The following is a 19,210-nucleotide window of genomic DNA, read 5'->3' on the forward strand; positions in this document are numbered from 1 at the left end:
GCATCTGAGTCTCGTCCTGGGGCGTGCAGGGGCTGGGGGCGGGGGGCAAGAATCAGTATCAAATATTAAATCGGGAAGATCAGCCTGGCCAGCCGTGCCCTCGCAGCCCCTCGGAGGAGCGCTGTCACGAAGCTGCTGACGATCGATGGCTAAGCCCAGGGGATTTGCCCTGCGGCAGGTCCCTGGAAAGTGGCTTGTGGCATCATAGATATTCACAAAATGCCTTATTTTACAAAACTCATTTTGTTCTTGCTTTGCCTGATGGTTCTTGTGGGGAGCAGAGAGCCCAGGAGGAAGAGATGGACAGGGCAGCTGGAAGTGCCCAGGCCAAGGTAAAGTTGTGGGTGAGGGGGCCGAAGCATTGGATTTCAGGCAGGTAGCTGAAAACTTGGTGGGGAAAACATCTCTGTGTATCTCAGATAGCGCTGCTTTGCATCTCAGGATTGTATCCTGCAGGGACCGTGCCTGGCCTGCTGAGTAGTTACACTCAGTGTGTGGGGGCTGTGTATGGGAATATGGCCTTGTCTATTACGAAACAATGTACCTGGGAGTTGTCTTTAAATTATTTGATGGGGAATAACTTTATAATGGTGTTGGGTTTTAGTTTACTGTTTTGAATCTTAAAAAAGGTGTTTGAAATTTCCTAGATAATCAGAAATATACATCAGTACAGTAGTGAATGCCACTTCAGGATGTAATGGAAGCATTTCCAAGAAGTACTGGTTAGGCCTAGAATTTGCATCCAAGATCATTACATTACTAATCGGTGTTCCTTAGTAATGTTTTGAAGTGACGTGCAAAGCATGATAACTGCAGGCCTGATGCAGACATAACACCTCGGAGCATGAGGGAAAGAGCAAGTAGATAAGATAAACACCACGCATGAGATGTCACACATTTGTTTTCCATTCCACTAAGCACTGTGTGAACTCGTGATTAAGAATATAAACTAGTATCGTGAGGCACATTTTCTAGGTCAGTGTTGGCTTTTTCAATCAGGCACTGCTCTCGGTGACTGTTTTGAAATTGCATTGCCAGTACATGTGTACATTTCATTACAAACTACATGCATGTACTACTATAAATATGCATATTAAAGCTTGATTGCCTCCTTATTTTTAGATAAGAGTCACAGTCTCTGCTTCCTGAACCCCCCAAGGATCATCTTGAGCACCCCAGGCGTGTGGCCAGGCTTTGGAGTCTGTTGCCCCGAGAGGTGTAGATACTCTGGAGAGCCTCATCCCACTCAGTCAGAAAGCAAAGAGATAAACATCTGGGATATGGGAGAGAGGTGCTGCTCTGGGGCCCTTAGCCGGGTTATGTTTTCAGACTCATCGGCTGTCGAAACTGGAAGGGACCTCTGCGGTCGTCTGGTCCAGCCATTCCCCTGAGTGCTAGTTCTGGGCAATGTGCATAGGTGTTGTGTCAAAAGGGGGTTTCAGGGTCAAAAAAGCTTGGGAAGCCTTGGTTTAGGCCATTTTTAACAGATGTCTTTATAGCAGAACTTTTGGAGCCTTATTATGCAAATAGACATTGTGAATCTTGAAAAGGGGGATAAATTATGCCCTGTTAAAACAACAAAAACCAAAACAAACACCCTCCCCTAAAATGCAACCACACTTTTTTGGAGTATCTCATAGGGGCTTTATAAGGCAGGCACGAGGAAACTGTCGCATTTTACAGTTGCGAAGATGTGCGATCAAAGGCACAAGTAATGAACACAGTTGGCTAGTGGCTCGACAGGTCTAGAATGTAGGTTTCTGACTGACACAGCCCAGAGAAAAGGCATTGTCTGAAACTGTTCCCTAAGAAAGGTGCTGGGGTTCCACACGAGCCCTTCAGGGATGCTTGGGGCCCCACTGCAGCCTGTGCAGTCACGTCTCGGTCACTCCTCGGAAGACCCAGGTTCATTCCCAGATACTTGCACAATTGACCTTGACCCTGAGGGCTGAGGAGAATTTCTTTTGGTTCACAGGCTGGCACTCAGTGCACCGAGCTGCACCAGCTAGGGCCGGTGAGAATTTCTTGAATTCCATCCCATGAGGTGTTAAAGTGAATGAAAAAAAATGAACACACACATTTAAAGAACATAAAATAATTATTGAGCAGAGGGTGAAAAAGAGATAGAGAAAACATTGCAACAGAGAACACGGCTCCAGGCTTTCCTACACCTACCAGGCATGCACGGGGTCAGGCACTCACAGAGCTGTGTCAGTCTGTGACAAATTTCATTCAGCCAAGCACCTGGCTAAAAAACTTTAATTACCGACACCCAAGGGTTGAGCTATGCGACTAAGCAGGAATAAAATTACTGACCCTGGAGTGTTAGAGTACTTTATCTCTGCAGGGTGGCGCCCTTTCTCAGAAGTCCTGTTCACACCCCCCCCCCACATGCACACACACATACCACATATAACATAGTTTCACACATTCATTCACATAACACTCGATGTACATGGTCACACTCATACCATATGCATGGTATCACACACATTCACATGTAACACATATGGTCACATGCACGCATGGTCACACACACTCTCACACACTATTCACCTGCAAACCTTCCCTGCCTCACCTCGGCCAAGGCGCCCTCCCAAAAACCTTTATTCTGCCCAGCACCTGCTTTTCCAAACCCTGCCCCGGTTTTCTGACCCTTTGTGTGTCTTATTGAGTCACAGCCTCCTGAGATGTTGTTTTCTCTCTGAGCTGTTTGTTTTGCTCTGCTGTTCTTGTTTCTCAGCCTCCCAGCCTTCTTCCAACTCCTCCCCCACCCGGCTGCCTGAGTGGGCCTCCTGACCGCATCATTGCTTTCCTGCCAAGAGAGGCCCTTCTTCTTTGAGATCTGAAAATAAACCGAACTCTGGGCCCTGGGAGTCTGGGTCTGCCCTGGATTACAGCTTCCTGTTCCCCAAGCCCCGGGTCCCCTTTCATATTTCTTTTCCCATTTGCCGGCCGCTCGGCGCCACCCTTCCCTTGGTTTTCATCATGGCTCTGGTTGGCTGGACCCAGAAGCAGCTTTGCCCTCCTGCTACCTTCTCCGTGACCTTCACCCCCACCCCAGAGTCTGGGGAAGGTAGTGGAGTCGGGATGTCAGGGAAACCAGATCCAGGCCCTGTTTTGCTGCTCCCTGACCATGTGGCCATGTTTCCTTATCTTTCTGAACCTTGTTTCTCCAACTGAAAAGCGGGGTGGTGAGACCTTCCTCTCTGGGATGATGGGTGGCCACACCTGATGGGTGTGGTCCCTGAGGGCATGGTCATTATGATGGCTCATAATGCTGCCAAATAAACCTCAGCACATGCCACTAGCTCTGCTTCTCAAAGGCGTTGTGAACACATTTTTCTTTTTCTCTCCCCTCTCTCCGCACCAAGGCTAGGTTGGGGTTCCCATGAAGGTTCTGGCTGCTCTACCACGGGGCAGGGATCTGGGATCTGGGCCCTGGAATCTGGGGTCCCAGGGCCTCGGCGCTGGTCTAGGGCGCTGGGCCAAGCTGGGCCACCTCCTGCAGAAGGATGAATGGCTCACAAAACCAGCCTAAGATTCAGGGTATCAGTGGCCTGAGTTATCAAATAACTGGGCCCTTAAAAACAATTTCTGGACCTTCATTAATGGCACTGGGATTTCAATCCTCTCTCTTGCCAGTGCTGGCACTCTGGGACATCTGCTCCCCTAATCCTCCCCTCTTAATGGACATGGGGATGGTTGACCTGGAGGGATTTGCTCTGTGGGAGGTAGAGGGGCAGTGAGTCGCTGCTCTCACAATTTGATGTCTGTGATCTGCTAAGCCCTGAGGATGCGCTCCTCTTCCTTCCTGGTCCCTGGGGTATCTTTGCTGTGGCATCTGAACTGGGCCCCTCAAGCAGTCACTGTGTTGGAAACTGGGTCCCTGTTGAGGCTTGGGGAGGAGACCAGTGGGAGTGAAAGCTTATTAGAAGCACCTGGACCATGGTCACATACGTGCTTCAAGGGAACTGGACTGAGATCCTGTATCCCAGCTAAAGGGGGGAGGAAGTTGCACTGGACACCCTCCTTGGAAATGAGCTGCAATGGGCTTGTCTAAAAACAAATCTCACCTCCCTGGCCCATTGTGGCTCTCAGTTGGCTGAGCATCATCCTGTGTAAACTGAAAGGTCACAGGTTCAATTCCCAGTCAGGCACATGACTAGGTTGTTGGTTTGGTCCCCGGTTGGAGTTTATGCAAGAGGCAACTGATCGGTGTGTTTTTCTCTCACAGTGATGTTTCTCTCCCTCTCTGTCTCTCCCCTTTAAAAGCATCATGACTTCTTCCTCCAGCTGCTTAACATCTGTCAGTATTTTCCCTTTCCTTTTGGATAAGGACAAAATTCTTTTTTTAGTGTTTATTTATTGATGTTTTTAGAGAGAGAGAGAAAGGGAGAGAGAGAGAAGCACTGATTTGTTGTTCCACTTATTTATGTATTCATTGGTGGTTCTTGTATGTGCCCTGAACGGGAATTGAACCTGCAACCTTGGTGTATTGGGATGATGCTCTTACCAACTGAGCTACCTAGCCAGGGCAGGAAAAAAATTTTTAACTTGATCTTCAAGGCTCTTCCTGGCCTGACCCCTGCTTGCCTCATGTTATCTGATCGCGTCTTCCAATTCATCTAATATCCATCCACTCACCCTTTGGCTACGTCACCTCACACTCTGTGGGCCCCAAACCAAAGTATGGGTGTGTGGAGTTTAAATGCCTATAGGAGACTCACCTAGGGATAATCTGGCAGTCAGATATGAAGATCTAGGGCAGAGGGGCATAGATTTAGAAATCATCAGAATGCTCATTACAACTGAAGCTACTAACATACACCAGCCTGCCAAGGAGAATGGAGAGAGAGAAGTCAGCTGGGACAAATGCCTTCAGGACACTGGCACTTAAGGGATAGGATGAGGAGGTGGCTGCAGTGGAGACTGAGAAGAAACTGTCAGAGGAAACTGAGTGCCCTGCCCTCCCTGTCTGGGGAAGCTGGCCCTTAGCACCAGCACCTGCAGGGCCTCGGGCTCTGGCACAAGTGAGGCAAGAAGTGCTCGGAAGTGGGGAAGTGGGAGGAGCATGTGGAACTCTGAGACTTCTTCTCTTTGGGAGATTTGTTATTATTTTTTAAATACTTTATTTACTTATATTTAGGGAGAGGAGAGGGAGGGAGGAAGAGAGAGAGGGAAACATCAATGTGAGAAACATATTGACCTGTTGCTTCTCATATGCGCCCAGACTGGGGACCCCCCAGCCCCTACAACCCAGGCACGTGCCCTGACCCGGAATTGAACCGGTGGCCTTTCAGTTTGCAGGACAATGCCCAACCAACTGAGCCACCCCAGTCATTAAATAAATTTTTATTTTTCTATTGGGAAGGGGAAGACTTTTTTTTTAAGGAAATGCCCAAAGAAGAATATAACTACCACACCTGTACTGCTGCCACCGTCTAATACATGTTGTGTGAGAAGGATATGGGATCTTGACAAATTTATCACTTAGTTTGGTTCAAGGTGGGAGAGACTTGAATCCAGTTTGAATGCTGACGAGAATGAGGGGTGAAAAAAGAAGGTGCTGAGCAAGCTGAGATGAAGGTGTTTGAGGGCCAAGTTCAAAAGGCTTTGGGAGAAGAAGGGTCAAAGCATGTAGCCCCCAGTTACCCCCAGAACCTACAAGGCTGAGGGAAGTGGAAATTTCTGAGTTGTCTGCTCTCCCTCTTCACCTTCTCCCTGCGTGTCTCACAGGCGTCTCGAAATCAGATGGTTCATAAGAATTAGGTGCACACCCACCCCCACAAACATGCCAGTTTTTACCACCTCCAGGAATGTCCCCATCATTCACCCAGGTAACCAAGTTGTAAACCTGGGTCACCCTCGCCCCTCTTTTCCCCTCACGCCCCCTGTCCAATCCACCAGCCAGACCTTCGCACCTCCCTCGGATTTTATCACCTCTCTCCACTCCCCCCAGCCCTCGTCCAGGCACCATGTTGCCTCGGCAAGTTTCCCAACGGTCTCCCGTTTCTACACTGTCCTCCTACCATCTCCTCCACACAGGAACCAAGCGATCTCATCAGGTCCTAAACCAGGCCTTTCGCCTCTCCTGCTCAGAATGTCCGTGGGGCGCCCCACTCAGGATCAAATGCAGGAGGATCAAATGCAGGAGGATCAAATGCAGGATCTGTCCCTGGCCTTGTCCCCTTTCCTCAAGAAGGATGGCCCCGCTGTCCTGCAGCCCACTCATTTTCTTACTATTTCACACACAAGCCAGGGTCACCTCAGAACATTTGCACATGCTGCCCCCTCTCAGAATGCCCTTCAGATCTGCTCTAGGTTTGCCCCCTCCCTACTCCCCTGCAGGTCTCAGAACGCTTCCCTGACCAGCCTCCACCCCAACCCATCGCTCTCTTATTCCTTACCCTGCTTTGTTACATTTTTGTGGCACTCAGCACTTCCTGAAGTTACATTATTTATCTGTCTACATGTCATTATTTATCTCCCCAACAAAGTCATCATGTTATGTGAAGTTATGTGAAGGCAGTGAATGACCTGACAAGCATCTGGACAGAGTAGGTGCCCCATAGAAATGTGTTTAGCAAACGAATTGAAGTCCAGGAATTGAGGGGTTGTGTGACCAGCGTGTAGGACAACTGTCCAGATGGATGTTGGCATCCTTAAGGTTGGGGGGGGGTACTGAATGGAGTGGCAGAGCCCTCAGTGAAGGTGGGGAGAATGCCTGGGAGGTCTCGAGCTGGACCAGGCGGCTCTGGAAGTAGAGCTATAAAACGGGAACACCCAGCTTAAAGACAAATCTGCTTCCTGGGTGGGAAGGGAGAGGGATGGGGGGCAGGCCAACCTCTAGATCATCACTGAACACTGAAACTCTTTGCAGGTATGGATATGTATATAACTGCACTGTCAAATATAACAGCCACCAGCCACGTGTGGTTATTGAGCCCATAAGTGTGTCTGGTGTAACTGAGGAAGTGAACATTCATTTTATTTTAATTAACTTAAGCAGTTGCAGTTGGCTAGTGGCCACTTTATTAATTAGCACAGCTTTAGACTTCCGATCAAATGGTACTGTCGAGGCAGAGCTAGTAGCCAATGAAAGTTAGGGAGGATTTCAGAGGAAGATGTCACAAAGGACAGGACCTTGGGAGAGGGAGCATGCCGCTCCCCCTTACAGTGTTTATACAGGAGGTATGCTTACATTTACTAAACAATTGGATGAAATATGGTAAGGACACTGAGCAAAATAGAGGTATATATAAACGACCAACAAACGCTGAAAACAAAATCTCTCCATTTACTTCCAAAGCCTTAAATAACCTACATATAGCAAACATTATAGTAACACTGATTTCTTACAAAGTTGCTTATTTTATTCTGTCAAGAATTAGATCTCACATCCAAATGACCTTCCCTTCCCTTCCCTTCCCTTCCCTTCTTTCCTCCTTCCTTCCTTCCTTCCTTCTTTCCTTCCTCCTTCCCTCCCTCTCCCTCTCCCTCTGTTTCTTCCTCCCCTTTTTTCTCCTTTAGTGATAGTCCTGTCAGTAGGATCCTGCTTTAGGACATTTTGGATTTTACTGCCTTAGGGCTATGTGTGATGGTGGTGAGAAAAAAAGGTCTGGACAGAGTGAGTGTGAATGAGGGAGAAGAGAGAATTAACCCTTTGTCATCTGGGTTAGAGGAAACAGAGTAAACCAGGCTCCTCCGGCTCCAGCTTCTACCTGGGTGGCAGGAGCAACTCTGTTTACAGCTTGGCCCTGGTCCTGGCGGGCTACGGATTGAGGGGGTTGGACTCTGCAGATGGCTGCCAACTGGACTGATGTCAGCATCAGATCTGATGAGGGCAAAACCAGAATTTTAAAACTTTAACTGTATTCGTCTCAAATTTTTATTGATCATAAAACCAATATTATTACAACATAAGAAAAATGTTCAATCCCCCCTACCCCCACATTTTAATTCCTCCACCATTCAATCCAACAACTTTCTTCTAATCATAACTGTTGACAGTTGAAGCTTGTCAGGGTAAAATAGTGCCCTTCGGGAGGAGTTGGCTTTAGGGAGGCTCTGGAAGGGTCTGCTCAGCCCTCAGCCTGCCTGTGAGGGCCTGGGGTGGGGTGGGGTGGGGTGGGGAGCTGGGTGTGACTTAGAGCCTGATGGAGAAAAGGTGCTTAATGGTAGTTCTGGAAAGAAGTAGTATCCCCAAATAATCTCACTCAGTGCCTTGGAGGGCCGTGGAAAAACATCTCTTGTTCATCTTTGCAGTCACCTTTACAAGAACAACCTCGACGTGACCAAAATCCGGAATGGAAAACCTCAGCCACTTCTCAGAGTGGAGGACCATGATTTCACCATGAGGCCTGCCTTCGGAGGTAGGATGTGTCCTTCCCTTGGCCTGGTGGGGCCTTGTCCCCAGGGCTGTGGGCTGCTGCTCAGTCCATCCTCTCAGGCTACTTTCCCTCTCACAGGCAGATAAGCCCAACAGCTTCCAGAGCCACTCATTTTCCCAAGGACGAAAGAGCAGGAAGGAAGTGAGTGGGGAGGGCTGCTGACTGAAGAGGAGCTGGTGTACAGTCAGGAAGGACAGGCCCTGTCACTGCCAACTTTCCTTTCCTAAAAAAGTTAAGAGCTGCCCAGGAGTCTGGACTCCAAATGGCTCCCTGGCTCAGGCACCCTGTGCCCAGCTGGAAAGCTTGGGTTTTGAGGGGCCCCTGCTTTTTGGGCAATAACAACAATTTAGCAAAAGCCCCATTACAAAGCCCTCCGCAAACTTGTCCCTACGGAGCTTCCCTGATTTGGGGGTCAGGGAGGAGTGGCATGGCCGGTGGCTGTCCCTTTCAGGAACTGGAGAAGTGCCACAGGAGAGTGGAAAGGAGCCAGAGGCAGGCAGTGGAGTGGGGACAGCAGCATGCATGCGGTACAGACCAGCACCACCTTGTGTGGGGGGGGAATCAATCAGAAGCCTGGAGCATTTCAGCTGATAGACCCTGGCCAAGACAGACCCAGGCAGGCTGGCATCCATTTCCCCTTTTCTTTGCTCTTGATCCTCACGTAGGTCCCAGCATTCTCCTGGGGCGGCAGGAAGGAGTAGGGGTGACCCGTGGGCAAATCAGCGGCCCTCTCTGAGCCTCTGCTTGGTGGTTGGTAAAAGGGGGTTGGTGCCGTCATGAAACCAGACGATGCATGTGAAGCCCCTAGCACATCCCTGTTCACATCCCCTCAGAAAAACCCAGCTTCCAGGCTTTCTTCTCGTGTGTCTGTTAAGGGATTAAGACATTAATTTACCCAGAGGCCTCTGCATTTTAAAAGGCCCCCGAGCCTCCCACTCAATTCCCTGGGCTCTGACACTTGCTGAGCAGAAGGAGGAGAGTTGGCAGTGGATCACGGCCTGTGCCTGGGCTTCCTGCCCCGGAACGCTGCTCACTGCCGGCTGGTTCAGTCAGCAGGCCGCTGTCTCTCTGGGAGTCCTGGCTCCCTGGGCACCTGCCATGAGTAATGTTGCCAAGGAATTTTATCAAAATAAAGTGTTCTTGAACAAGCAGTTCTAAAATAGCTGATCGGCTCCAGGAGGTCCAAGCCAGATGTCCCTGTAAGCAGGACACTTCACCTCGCCTTCCTTGTAGAGTGCCGGTGAAGGTCCAGAGGGCCAGCTAGGTGGCCAGACAATAATAAACAATAGTATTAATGACAACCAACACTTTTTTAGTGATTCCTCTCTGTGCTAGGTACCATTTGAATGGAGGTATTCACACACACAATCTTATTTCAATACTTACAACTGCTCTGTGATGTAACTACTGTAATTATCCCTAGGTGGGGAAACCGAGGCACAGAGAGGTGATGTGACGGACCCAGGCCACACTGCTGCTCAGGCTAGACCCTCCCTCCTACCCTCGTCTCTTTCTTGTCTCCTCTACCATTATGTCCTTCAATGGTATATCCATTGGGCAGAAAAGCCATAGCATCTGAGGGCTCACAAATGATGCTCTTGGGGACCCCCAAATATTTTGATTTATTTTAAAATCAGAATAAAAAGAGACATTTTGGGTAGGGAAGTTGTTTTTTAATATATTCATTTTTATACCAATACAGTTGTAAAATGTGGTTTTTAATTTTTTTTTTTATGGAGGAAGGGGCCCAGGAAGGCAAAAACACCTAGGGGCCCGCAAGAAGTCATAACATGGCCCCGACTGAATGCACAGTTTTGTGGGGCAAGTGTGTGTGCTGGGGTGCGGGTGATATTCTGAACAATGTGTTGTGACTTTCTATCAGAGGCTGTTGTTGCTGGCAGGAGCCTGAGCAATCACCTCGTCACCTGAGCAATTCTGTAAATCACCAGTTTACAGAAGAAGAGGGTTAAGTGATAGCCACAGAAAAGCTGGGGCAGAACTTGTTTTTTCTGAGGTGTCAGCTGCAAAACTGGAAGCCTGATAAAAATACCCTCTTCTCTGGGAGAAAGTCAGCAGAGCCAGCAGCCAGTTCTCGGGGCTGGCAGGTGAAGGTCAGCCAGGTTCCCAGCAAACCCAGCTCTGCAGAGAATCATTCAACGGGCTGCAACCCCCGTCAGGATGCTCCTTCCCCAAGCGGCGTTTGAGGAGCAAATTGGGCTTCCTGTGCCCCAAACCCTGCAACTACTGGGCCCACTAGAGTGGGGTGTGGTCAGACTAGTCCCCTGCCTGACTAAGCTTCTGAGGCTGGGGAAGGCCCCGACTTTGCTGGAAGCTGCAGAGGAAGAAGGCACCACCTGCAGCAGGTGCTATAAGACCTGAGGATCTTACACATCAGATGTCATGACCTCAGTCACCAAAGCGTAGAGTGGGGGCCATGCCTCCCTCCTCCCAGGGCAGCTGGTCCTCTGGGCACCTTAAATCCCCTGTAAGGCTTCCCTGGATGTCCAGATGTCACTTGGCAAGAAGAGAGGAAGGAGAGTACCTAACGAAGTGTCAGCTCCACGCCCCCAGAAGCCTATAAATAAGTAGTTCTGTGACTCCTGGAGTCCCAGCCAGCAGGCGGGATGGGGCCATCACAGGCAGGGCTTCTCATCGCCCGCAGTTCCCGTGGCTGTTACAAACTCTAATCCCTGGGAGGGTCCAGAGGTGGTTTAGATCCACGAAGCCTTCCCTGGGGACGCACCTCATTCCTGGGCAGAGGCACCGGCCAGGCCACCGGTGGGTCTCTGAGGAGGGGGAGGCTGCCGGACAGACCACAGGTGACTGCAAATGACAGAAGGTGCTCCTTCCTTGGGGGTAGCCCTGTGCATGGCCCCCGTTAAGAGGCAGAGCCTGGGCCCAACCTGCCCTGAAACCAGCCTCACACCCGCCTTCCCATAGCAGTCACGCACACCAAGCAGGTTATTTGAACAAAGGTGTCCCACAAAAGTTGGGGGTGTTTCTTCTCATTTCTGTCTTCCTATTTTACTTCTCTAAAAGAGACTTTCTTGTGGATTGATTTTTAAAAGTAATCGACAGAGAGAAATTTGTCTGAGACTTGGTACCCCTTGGATGACCTTTTCAGTGTGAAGACAAAAAAGATTAAAAAGCTAGTAGCTTCCTAATAATCCCAGGAACCAGCGGAAACACAAATACCTTGTCTAGGCTCCCAGCTGCCTGGTGCGGTGATGTCCCTGTTAGACGGGCCCCCAGAGGCCCATGGCTTCTCCTCCATTTGTTAGGAGAAATATTGTAGTGCTGATTTTTTTACATTTAAATTTAATTTTTAAAAAATTGTGGTAAACTATACATAACATAACATTTACCATTTTAACCATTTTTAAGAGTACAGCTCAGTGGTGTTAAGTGCATTCACATTGCTGTACAATCGCCACCTCCATCCCTCTCCAGAAATTTCTCATCCTCCCAGAGTGAAACCCTGAACCCACTGAACACTAGCTCCCTGCTGCCCTCCTCCCCTAGCCCCTTGGGTTTTCTTGACTACGTGTCAGGGTCTGTGACAACTGGGGACACAGTTGTGAACAAGACAGCCACCGTTCTTGCAGTTTTTACACTCTAGGTGGGGAGACCAATGTTCATGAAATCCTCTATCAGGATGTCAAATTGTGTCCTGGCAGTGGGTTGAGCCCCACCCTGCAAACTGAAAGGTCACTGGTTGGATTCCCGATCAGGGCACAAGCCTGGGCTGTGGGCCAGGTCCCCAGTAGGGGGTGTGCAAGAGGTCGCCCATCAATGTTTCTCTTGCACATCAAAGTTTCTCCATGCTATGGAAGTCCTTTACACCCAATTACTTTGCCTGAAACAATAGATTGTTCTCAGGGAGTCTACTGGGGGAACAGATAAATGATTAAGTGCAATCAAGTGTCACAGAGCAAAGTAGGACACCCCTACTGATGGAGTCAGCCAACTGAGGGAGTGGTCCGTTCTGCCAGAGAGAGAATCGGAGAAACCTTCAGCCAGGAGGTGACACTCACAGTGAGTCTAGAAAGATGTGCAGGGGGTGACCCCAGTGGACAGAAAAAGGAAGATAAGCCAGGGAAAAGGGAGCTCACTAGTAAGGGCGAGCATGCCTGGTCCTGAGCGGTGGTGGAGGGTGGCTGTCATCAGAAGCAGGTTGGATGGAGCTCAGATATGTTGGTGGGGTGTCCACATGCGAAAGAGGTGCTCTGTGCAGGGTGCAGCTGTGGGTGGGAAAGGAAGAAAGACGGCTCATAAGTGGGCTCATTCTCCCCGCCCTGCCATGTGCCGGCCCAGAAAGCTGAGGTCTCTGAATTCTGAAGTCAGACATGGCCTTCTGGGTTGACATGAAGGTGTATTTGTCAAAGAAGTAGGATATAAATATGTGTTATTTTGACGTTTCTTAGCTTCCAGTTGTACTCCTGGCTGGGACGGGCCTGCAAATGTTGGACCTGCCCACAGAGGTCCGCTCCCCAGGAAGGAGCAGGGTCTGGAGAGGCAAACCCAGAGGTTGGCATTGGGCGGGTTGACATTACGTGAGTCAGGGAAGCCTGGGGCCTAGGACCCCACCTGTGACCCTAGGCCCTGGCTGCACCTGTGGTGCCTTCCCCATATCAACTTCTAGAACACAGGAGAACTTTTTCTGTGATAAATTTAAGCAACAAATGGCTGAGTTAGCAGAGGAGGCAGGAACCTTGGCTCATGTGCTTCTTTGAGCATCACCCGGCACTTGCGCGGTTCTCCAGTCCCACCCCAGGCTTCCTGCGCCAGAGACTGGGGCTGAGGCCTGGGCAGCTGGGTTCTCACAAGCCCTGCTTTGATGCTGGTTCACAAAGGTGGAGAACCGCTGGATGACTTCCAGAAGTAAGATTTTACAATGTCCCATGCCTGGTATCCATTTTCTTTTTGCTATCAAACTCTTTGCTCCCACCTCCACCAGCTGTCTCCGCTTCCTACCTTTCACTGACTCCCACCCACTGTACTGCTGGGTCCAAGAGCCTTTTCCTGGGCCTTGGCCTCCCTGACCTCTCTCCGATGGCCGCTCTCCTCTGGCAGCTCCCTCCCTCTGTGGTCATTGTGATGACATGATGACGTAGCTCTTCCCTGGCTCTTTCTCTGGTCCTTGGGTCCCTTCTCCCTGAACACACTCAGCCCCTTCTACAACTAGCTCTCCCTGATGACCGCTCTCAGGCTCCTTCCCAAGCCCCTTCTTTGACTCCAACTCTGATTGCTGGGCTGTTGTTACAGTCTGAGAGATCTCCACTGGGTGTATAACCAAAGTTAGCATCCAAAAGCAGCCCTGCCCCACTGCCCAGCACCCTGCCCTCAGCGCGTGGCAAATAAATCATTTGCTTGATTATAAATCAAGCAATAAATTATTGATTATAAACCAACAATAAATAAAGCAATTATTGATTATAAATTAATTAATAAATTTATAAATCAATAACAAATCAAGCAGTTATTGATTATAAATTAATAATAAATCATTCCCACTTGATAAATCATTTATGCTAATATTTCTGTTGAAAACTAAGTGCTTAAACTTTCAGCATTTCTGAAACATCAAGTCAGACAGTATCTGTTTGTTGATTGGCTCATTTAGTCTATTTACCTTTACGGGATGATGAATGTAGTAGTTTTAAATCTATCATCCCACTATGTTCTTTTTATGTCCAACCTATTCTATATTTTTCCCATCGTTGCTTTCTTTTGGATTGATTATTTTTGCTTATTCTTATTTTGTCTTTTCTATTTTAGTTTTGAATGACATATTCTTACTATTTTTTGGTTGTTCCCCAGGAAACAACACGAGTCGCACTAGTTTAATTAGCAGCTTTTACTGTTCTCCCGGCCGAAGGCCTCAGAACACTTTCACTCCAGTTATACTCCCCCCTACTTAAATGCTCTTTTTGCTGTGTGTTTTTGTTTTTTGAACCCCACAATACATTACTAATATTACCTTATGTAGTCAATGCTCCCTCAGGATTATGCGTGTATTTAGCATTTTCGTTGTTCTTCATTTGTTCTTGCACATCCAGCTTTCCTGCTGGGACCACATTCCTCCTGCTTATAACACACCTTCATTCAGGGCAGGACACTCACTGGCAAATTCTCTTCGTTTTAGTTTGTCTGCAAATTCTGTCTCACATTTGTTCTTGAAGTGCCAGTGGGGAAGAAATGATGTATATCTTAATTTCAAAGATGGGAAAACCCCTAATACGTGTGTTCCAGGACCACGGGAGGAGATGTAACTAAGAGCAGAAAGGTCGGGAGCCAAGCAGAGCCTGCAACTAAACGTGCATTTTCCTTACGCTGCCATACTCTGTCACCTCCCCGGCTGCACTGCCTTAAATCCCACCAGGGACTTCCCTTGGGCTCACCAGCTCCCTCTCTCAAAGCAGAAAATCCGCAGGCATGCTGAGGAGCCAAGACATGAACGCCCGACTCCTTAGTTTAGCTACACTGTTTTCTTTCTAATCCCTGATAAGACTCAGTTCTGCTCAGGACATAAACCTGTTCGCGGAAAGGGAGAAATATCAGTAATTTGGAAGAATTTCTCCCAAAAGCAGGTTGGGAAGGGCCACAAAATGGAGAGTTCAGGAGAGCCTGGGAGTATTAGCCTGGCTGTGGGCAGGTCAAGGCAAAGGTCAACTCCATTCGACTCAGACCAAGGAGGGAAGGGCTGTTGGTTGGTTCTGTTCAAACTTGAGGCTCCTGAATACACAGATTGTTCCCTACAAACTTGACCGGCACTTCCACGTGGCCATGCCTCCGGAGTACTGACACCACCCTCCCAGGCTTTATCAAACTCTCTTTAGAAGGGCAGCCGGAGCTCGGGAGGGCAAGGCAGGCCCTGAGAACAGAGAGACACAGTACCAGGTATCAAGAAAGCTGATATATTTTATCTATAAAATGTCCTTCGCCAAAACCAGCTCCTGGTTAAACACTGTGGGCATTATCTGAAAACCAGGCCATGGGAAGCGAGTCCAAAAGGGTGATGGCTATGTTGTTTCTTCCCTTTGGCTTCTGAAACACCAGACATTGCCGGTCCCGTGGTGGGTGGGTCCAGTGGAGGGTTCCTTCCAGGAGAAGCAGCACCACCAGGGCCTGAGACCTCAAACTCTGGGCCGTTTTAACATGTCAGGCTAACCAAGGGTCTAGAGGATGGGGAATCAAGAAGCCCCACTTCCTGGCTGGCGCAGTCGGGAGCACAGAGCTCTGTGCGCGTGCGCAGGGGTCCGGGAGGTGGGAGAGGCCCCAGGCAGGCTGCGGGGAGACAGCCCCTCATGTTGCCAGGCCGCCAGGAGAGAAAGGCAGACTAACAGCCCCGAGGAGGGGTCCTCCTCCCCACACTGAGTGTGCCACTTCTGGCACCTTCAGAGCTCCCCTGGGGCCTGGGATAAGAAGAGAACATGGCTGTTAGAGCAGGGATTTCTCAGGGGCCCTCAGTTGAGAAACACAGAAAATCAAAAGGATCAGCTTATACCTTGATTTTTCAGAGAGGAGGGAAAAGTAGAAATAAAAAGATAAAAAATAAAAAACAAAACGTGTTTCTTTATTTGTTTTATGTTTAATAACTCAGAAAATACCCACGAAATCCCACTAGTCATACACAAAATGCTTTCATTCTATTGAGCTCAGCCCAAACCCCGAATCTTTAATGGTGGAATTGCAAGTATTAGCAAGCCTATGGGGGAGGTCTGTGAGCCCATCCTGTGCCCTGGGCCACCTCCACAAGGACCCCCCGCCCCCACGTCTGTGTTGAAACAAGACTGAGGCTTCTAGTTCCTAATGTGTGGTCTCTGATCCTTCTTCTCTGCCCTTGGCCAAAGCCGTGGTGGCTTCCAGTCCTTCTCATTCCCTAAGGACCAGACTGCGCCTGCCACCCTAAGGGTCTCTGTACTGAGGCCACCGTGCCTCAGGATGTTCTGGTGCTGCACTCCCTGCCCAGGGCTCAGAGGACCCAGGACATTGTCCTCCCCAGGGGAGAGCCGGTCCAGCTGCCACCTGACTCTCTCAGACACCTTTGTGTGCCTGTGAGTGTAACAGCATTCATTAACATGCTTAACAGACACTGGGTTTTGGTTTTTCCTATTCTACGTTTTAAAAAAGTATTAAAATCTAAAAAAAAATCTACGGAAACATAATATACATACAAAAAGTGTACAGATTATAAGTATATAGCCTACTAAGTGAACTTACCAATATAATCATCACTCAGACCGAGAAACAGAACAGGAAGCCACAGATAAACATGGTTTTAAAAACCTTGTCACAGGCCGGATGCAACTGAGCACCAAGCTTCTGTGCTATGTGTTTTCATGCTTCTCATCTGCCCTGTCCTAAAAGGGTTTCAAAACCTCGTATGGTGTCGTCTTTCACTGTGATCTAACTGTGCACAGAGAAGATCTCATCTCCCACCATGTCAGAGGCTTTCAGAGGGCAGGACCCCTGCTGTCTGTTAGGTTCTCTGCAGGTAGAGTGTGAATGACTGAATGGACCCTGCCCTGGGCGTGCAGATGCCCCAATCCCACATCAGATGCCCTTGGGCCTCATTTTAGATGTCACAGGAGGATCAGTGACCAGGGTCTCCACTCAAGCTTTGGAGCAGCATTAGTAGCTCTAGCCTGCAGAGATGGTCCTGGGATTAGAAGGCAGCAATCCTGGCCTTTGACTCATGTGACAAGCATGGATAAACATCCACCTGCACCCAGGAAAGGCACATGAGGCAGACAGAGTCGCTGCCCTCGTGGAGAAAACTCAGGCACCCAACACGTCAGGAGGCAGCAAGAAAATGCTCATAGAATTGAAATCACTGCCCCACCCCTGTTCTAGTCAAGCTCCCCTGGGAAGTGGGTAGGGGCTGTCTCCCAGCTCAGTGGTAGAGAGCAATGTGCCTTAACCAGCTGTCTTTGCTCTTCTGCAGGCCCTGCCATCCCCGTGGGTGTGGATGTGCAGGTGGAGAGCCTGGACAGCATCTCGGAGGTGGACATGGTATGCGGTGCCCTGGTGGGGCAGCCCAGAGTGTGGGGGTCTCGAGGCTAAGCTTCTGTGAGAGGCAGTGTCTGGTGGGGCTGCCTTGGTGCAGGCTGTGCTGGATGGGCCAAGCCGAAGCTAAAGCGGGGATTCTGAAGCTTTGCGGGTAAAAATAATTTGGGGAGTTGGTTCAATGCAGACCTCCAGGCCCTGCCCTGGGCTTTCTGATTCAGTCTCTGGGAGAAAGGCCCAGCACTTTACACTTTGAACACACTCCACAAACGAAGTGAGCAGTCAGATGAACCACACTTGGAGGAGATTGGGAGGTGAGAGTTTTCAGACTAAAATTCCATCGGGAAGGAGGCTCTCTGAGTCATTTCTCCTGCAGGACTTCACCATGACCCTGTACCTGCGGCACTACTGGAAGGATGAGAGGCTGTCCTTCTCCAGCACCAGCAACAAAAGCATGACCTTCGACGGCCGCCTGATAAAGAAGATCTGGGTCCCCGACATCTTCTTTGTTCACTCCAAAAGGTCATTCACCCATGACACCACCACGGATAACATCATGCTGAGGGTGTTCCCGGATGGGCACGTGCTCTACAGCATGAGGTGACTGCCCTTGGGGCTGTGGTTTCCCCACCCAGTGCCGTTCCGATAGGTGTGCTTAGCCTGTTTGGCCCTGAAGAATTCGTCCCTGTGGTTGGGTCTGTGGGCCACATGGGTGATACAAGCCTTCTGATGCCTCTGGGAACGCTCTAAGATGAAATGGCCAACCAAGTAGCTGGTGACTTCCCTGTTGTTGGGGACCTCAAGCCTGGGTTAGGAGGCTAGATGGGCCTGAATGAACTGAGGGAGGCAATAATCTTCTAGGTAACTTCCACCCCTGAGAGTTTGTAAGTGATCGCTTACTGGTAATAAAGATTTTTTAGAGAGAGCTACTGTTTATTGAACGTTGTTGCAGGTTGGCTTCTGGGCTAACTGGGATGATGAGACACTCTTATTCACATCTTCCTGGCCTGCTGGTACAGTTCACCCAAATTTGATGCAATACCTTGGGTGGGGCATAGCAAGGGGGCATAATCTTCCAGGTATCTCTGGGGGAGGCTGGTAGAGAGCAATGAGAGAAGTGTACAGATGTGAGCCATTAGCAGCCAACACCCTTGGTAGCTAGGATATGGGCAGAACACCGTAATATCTCCTGCAGAAACACAAAAGTTAAGGTTTTATAACTTAGATACCTAGGTTGCCAAACTTCTAAAATAGGCATGGGGAGGCAGCTGCCGTGTTTGGGTCCATATTCTCCTTACTTTGAGCAGGTGTAGGAGCCAATAACACACTGCAGGAGCCAACGCATGTGTTTGCGTTTTCTAGGATTACGGTCACTGCCATGTGCAACATGGACTTCACCCACTTTCCCTTGGACTCCCAGACCTGTTCTTTGGAGCTGGAAAGCTGTGAGTATCAGTATGCTTAATGACAAATCTTTGCCTTTCTCCCTCTCCAGTGTCTTTGCCATTTAGTAACCACGAGACTGAGCGCTACCTGCCAGTATTAAGAACTGTTTACTCTTGGGCGGGTGTAGAATTTCCCTGTTTATTCGCCCTGTCTCAGAAGCAAAGGAGTCAAATTAACTTGTTTTTGTCTTCCCAAAGATGCATATACAGATGAAGATCTGATGCTCTATTGGAAGAATGGGGATGAATCCCTGAAAACAGATGAGAAGATCTCCCTGTCTCAGTTTCTAATTCAGAAATTTCACACCACTTCCCGACTGGCCTTCTACAGCAGCACTGGTAGCTAACTGTGTGTGTGTGTGT

At 49.2% G+C, this 19,210-nt stretch overlaps 1 protein-coding gene across 1 annotated transcript in view; it reads left to right on the top strand.

Annotated features, from left to right (window-relative positions):
- The window catches only part of GABRR2 (gamma-aminobutyric acid type A receptor subunit rho2), a 33,798-nt gene continuing 14,588 nt past the window's right edge, over positions 1–19,210 (top strand). The window contains exons 1-6 of the mRNA XM_037039341.1: positions 1–332; positions 8,269–8,375; positions 17,341–17,408; positions 17,779–18,002; positions 18,765–18,847; positions 19,046–19,186. Of these exons, the coding sequence (XP_036895236.1) occupies positions 220–332; positions 8,269–8,375; positions 17,341–17,408; positions 17,779–18,002; positions 18,765–18,847; positions 19,046–19,186 (736 nt within the window). The 5' untranslated portion in view covers positions 1–219. The remainder of the gene's footprint in view (positions 333–8,268; positions 8,376–17,340; positions 17,409–17,778; positions 18,003–18,764; positions 18,848–19,045; positions 19,187–19,210) is intronic.

This window comes from Sturnira hondurensis, unplaced genomic scaffold, assembly GCF_014824575.4.
Source record: "Sturnira hondurensis isolate 20B ecotype Veracruz unplaced genomic scaffold, ASM1482457v3 Scaffold0025370, whole genome shotgun sequence".
Taxonomy (NCBI): Eukaryota; Metazoa; Chordata; class Mammalia; order Chiroptera; family Phyllostomidae; genus Sturnira; species Sturnira hondurensis.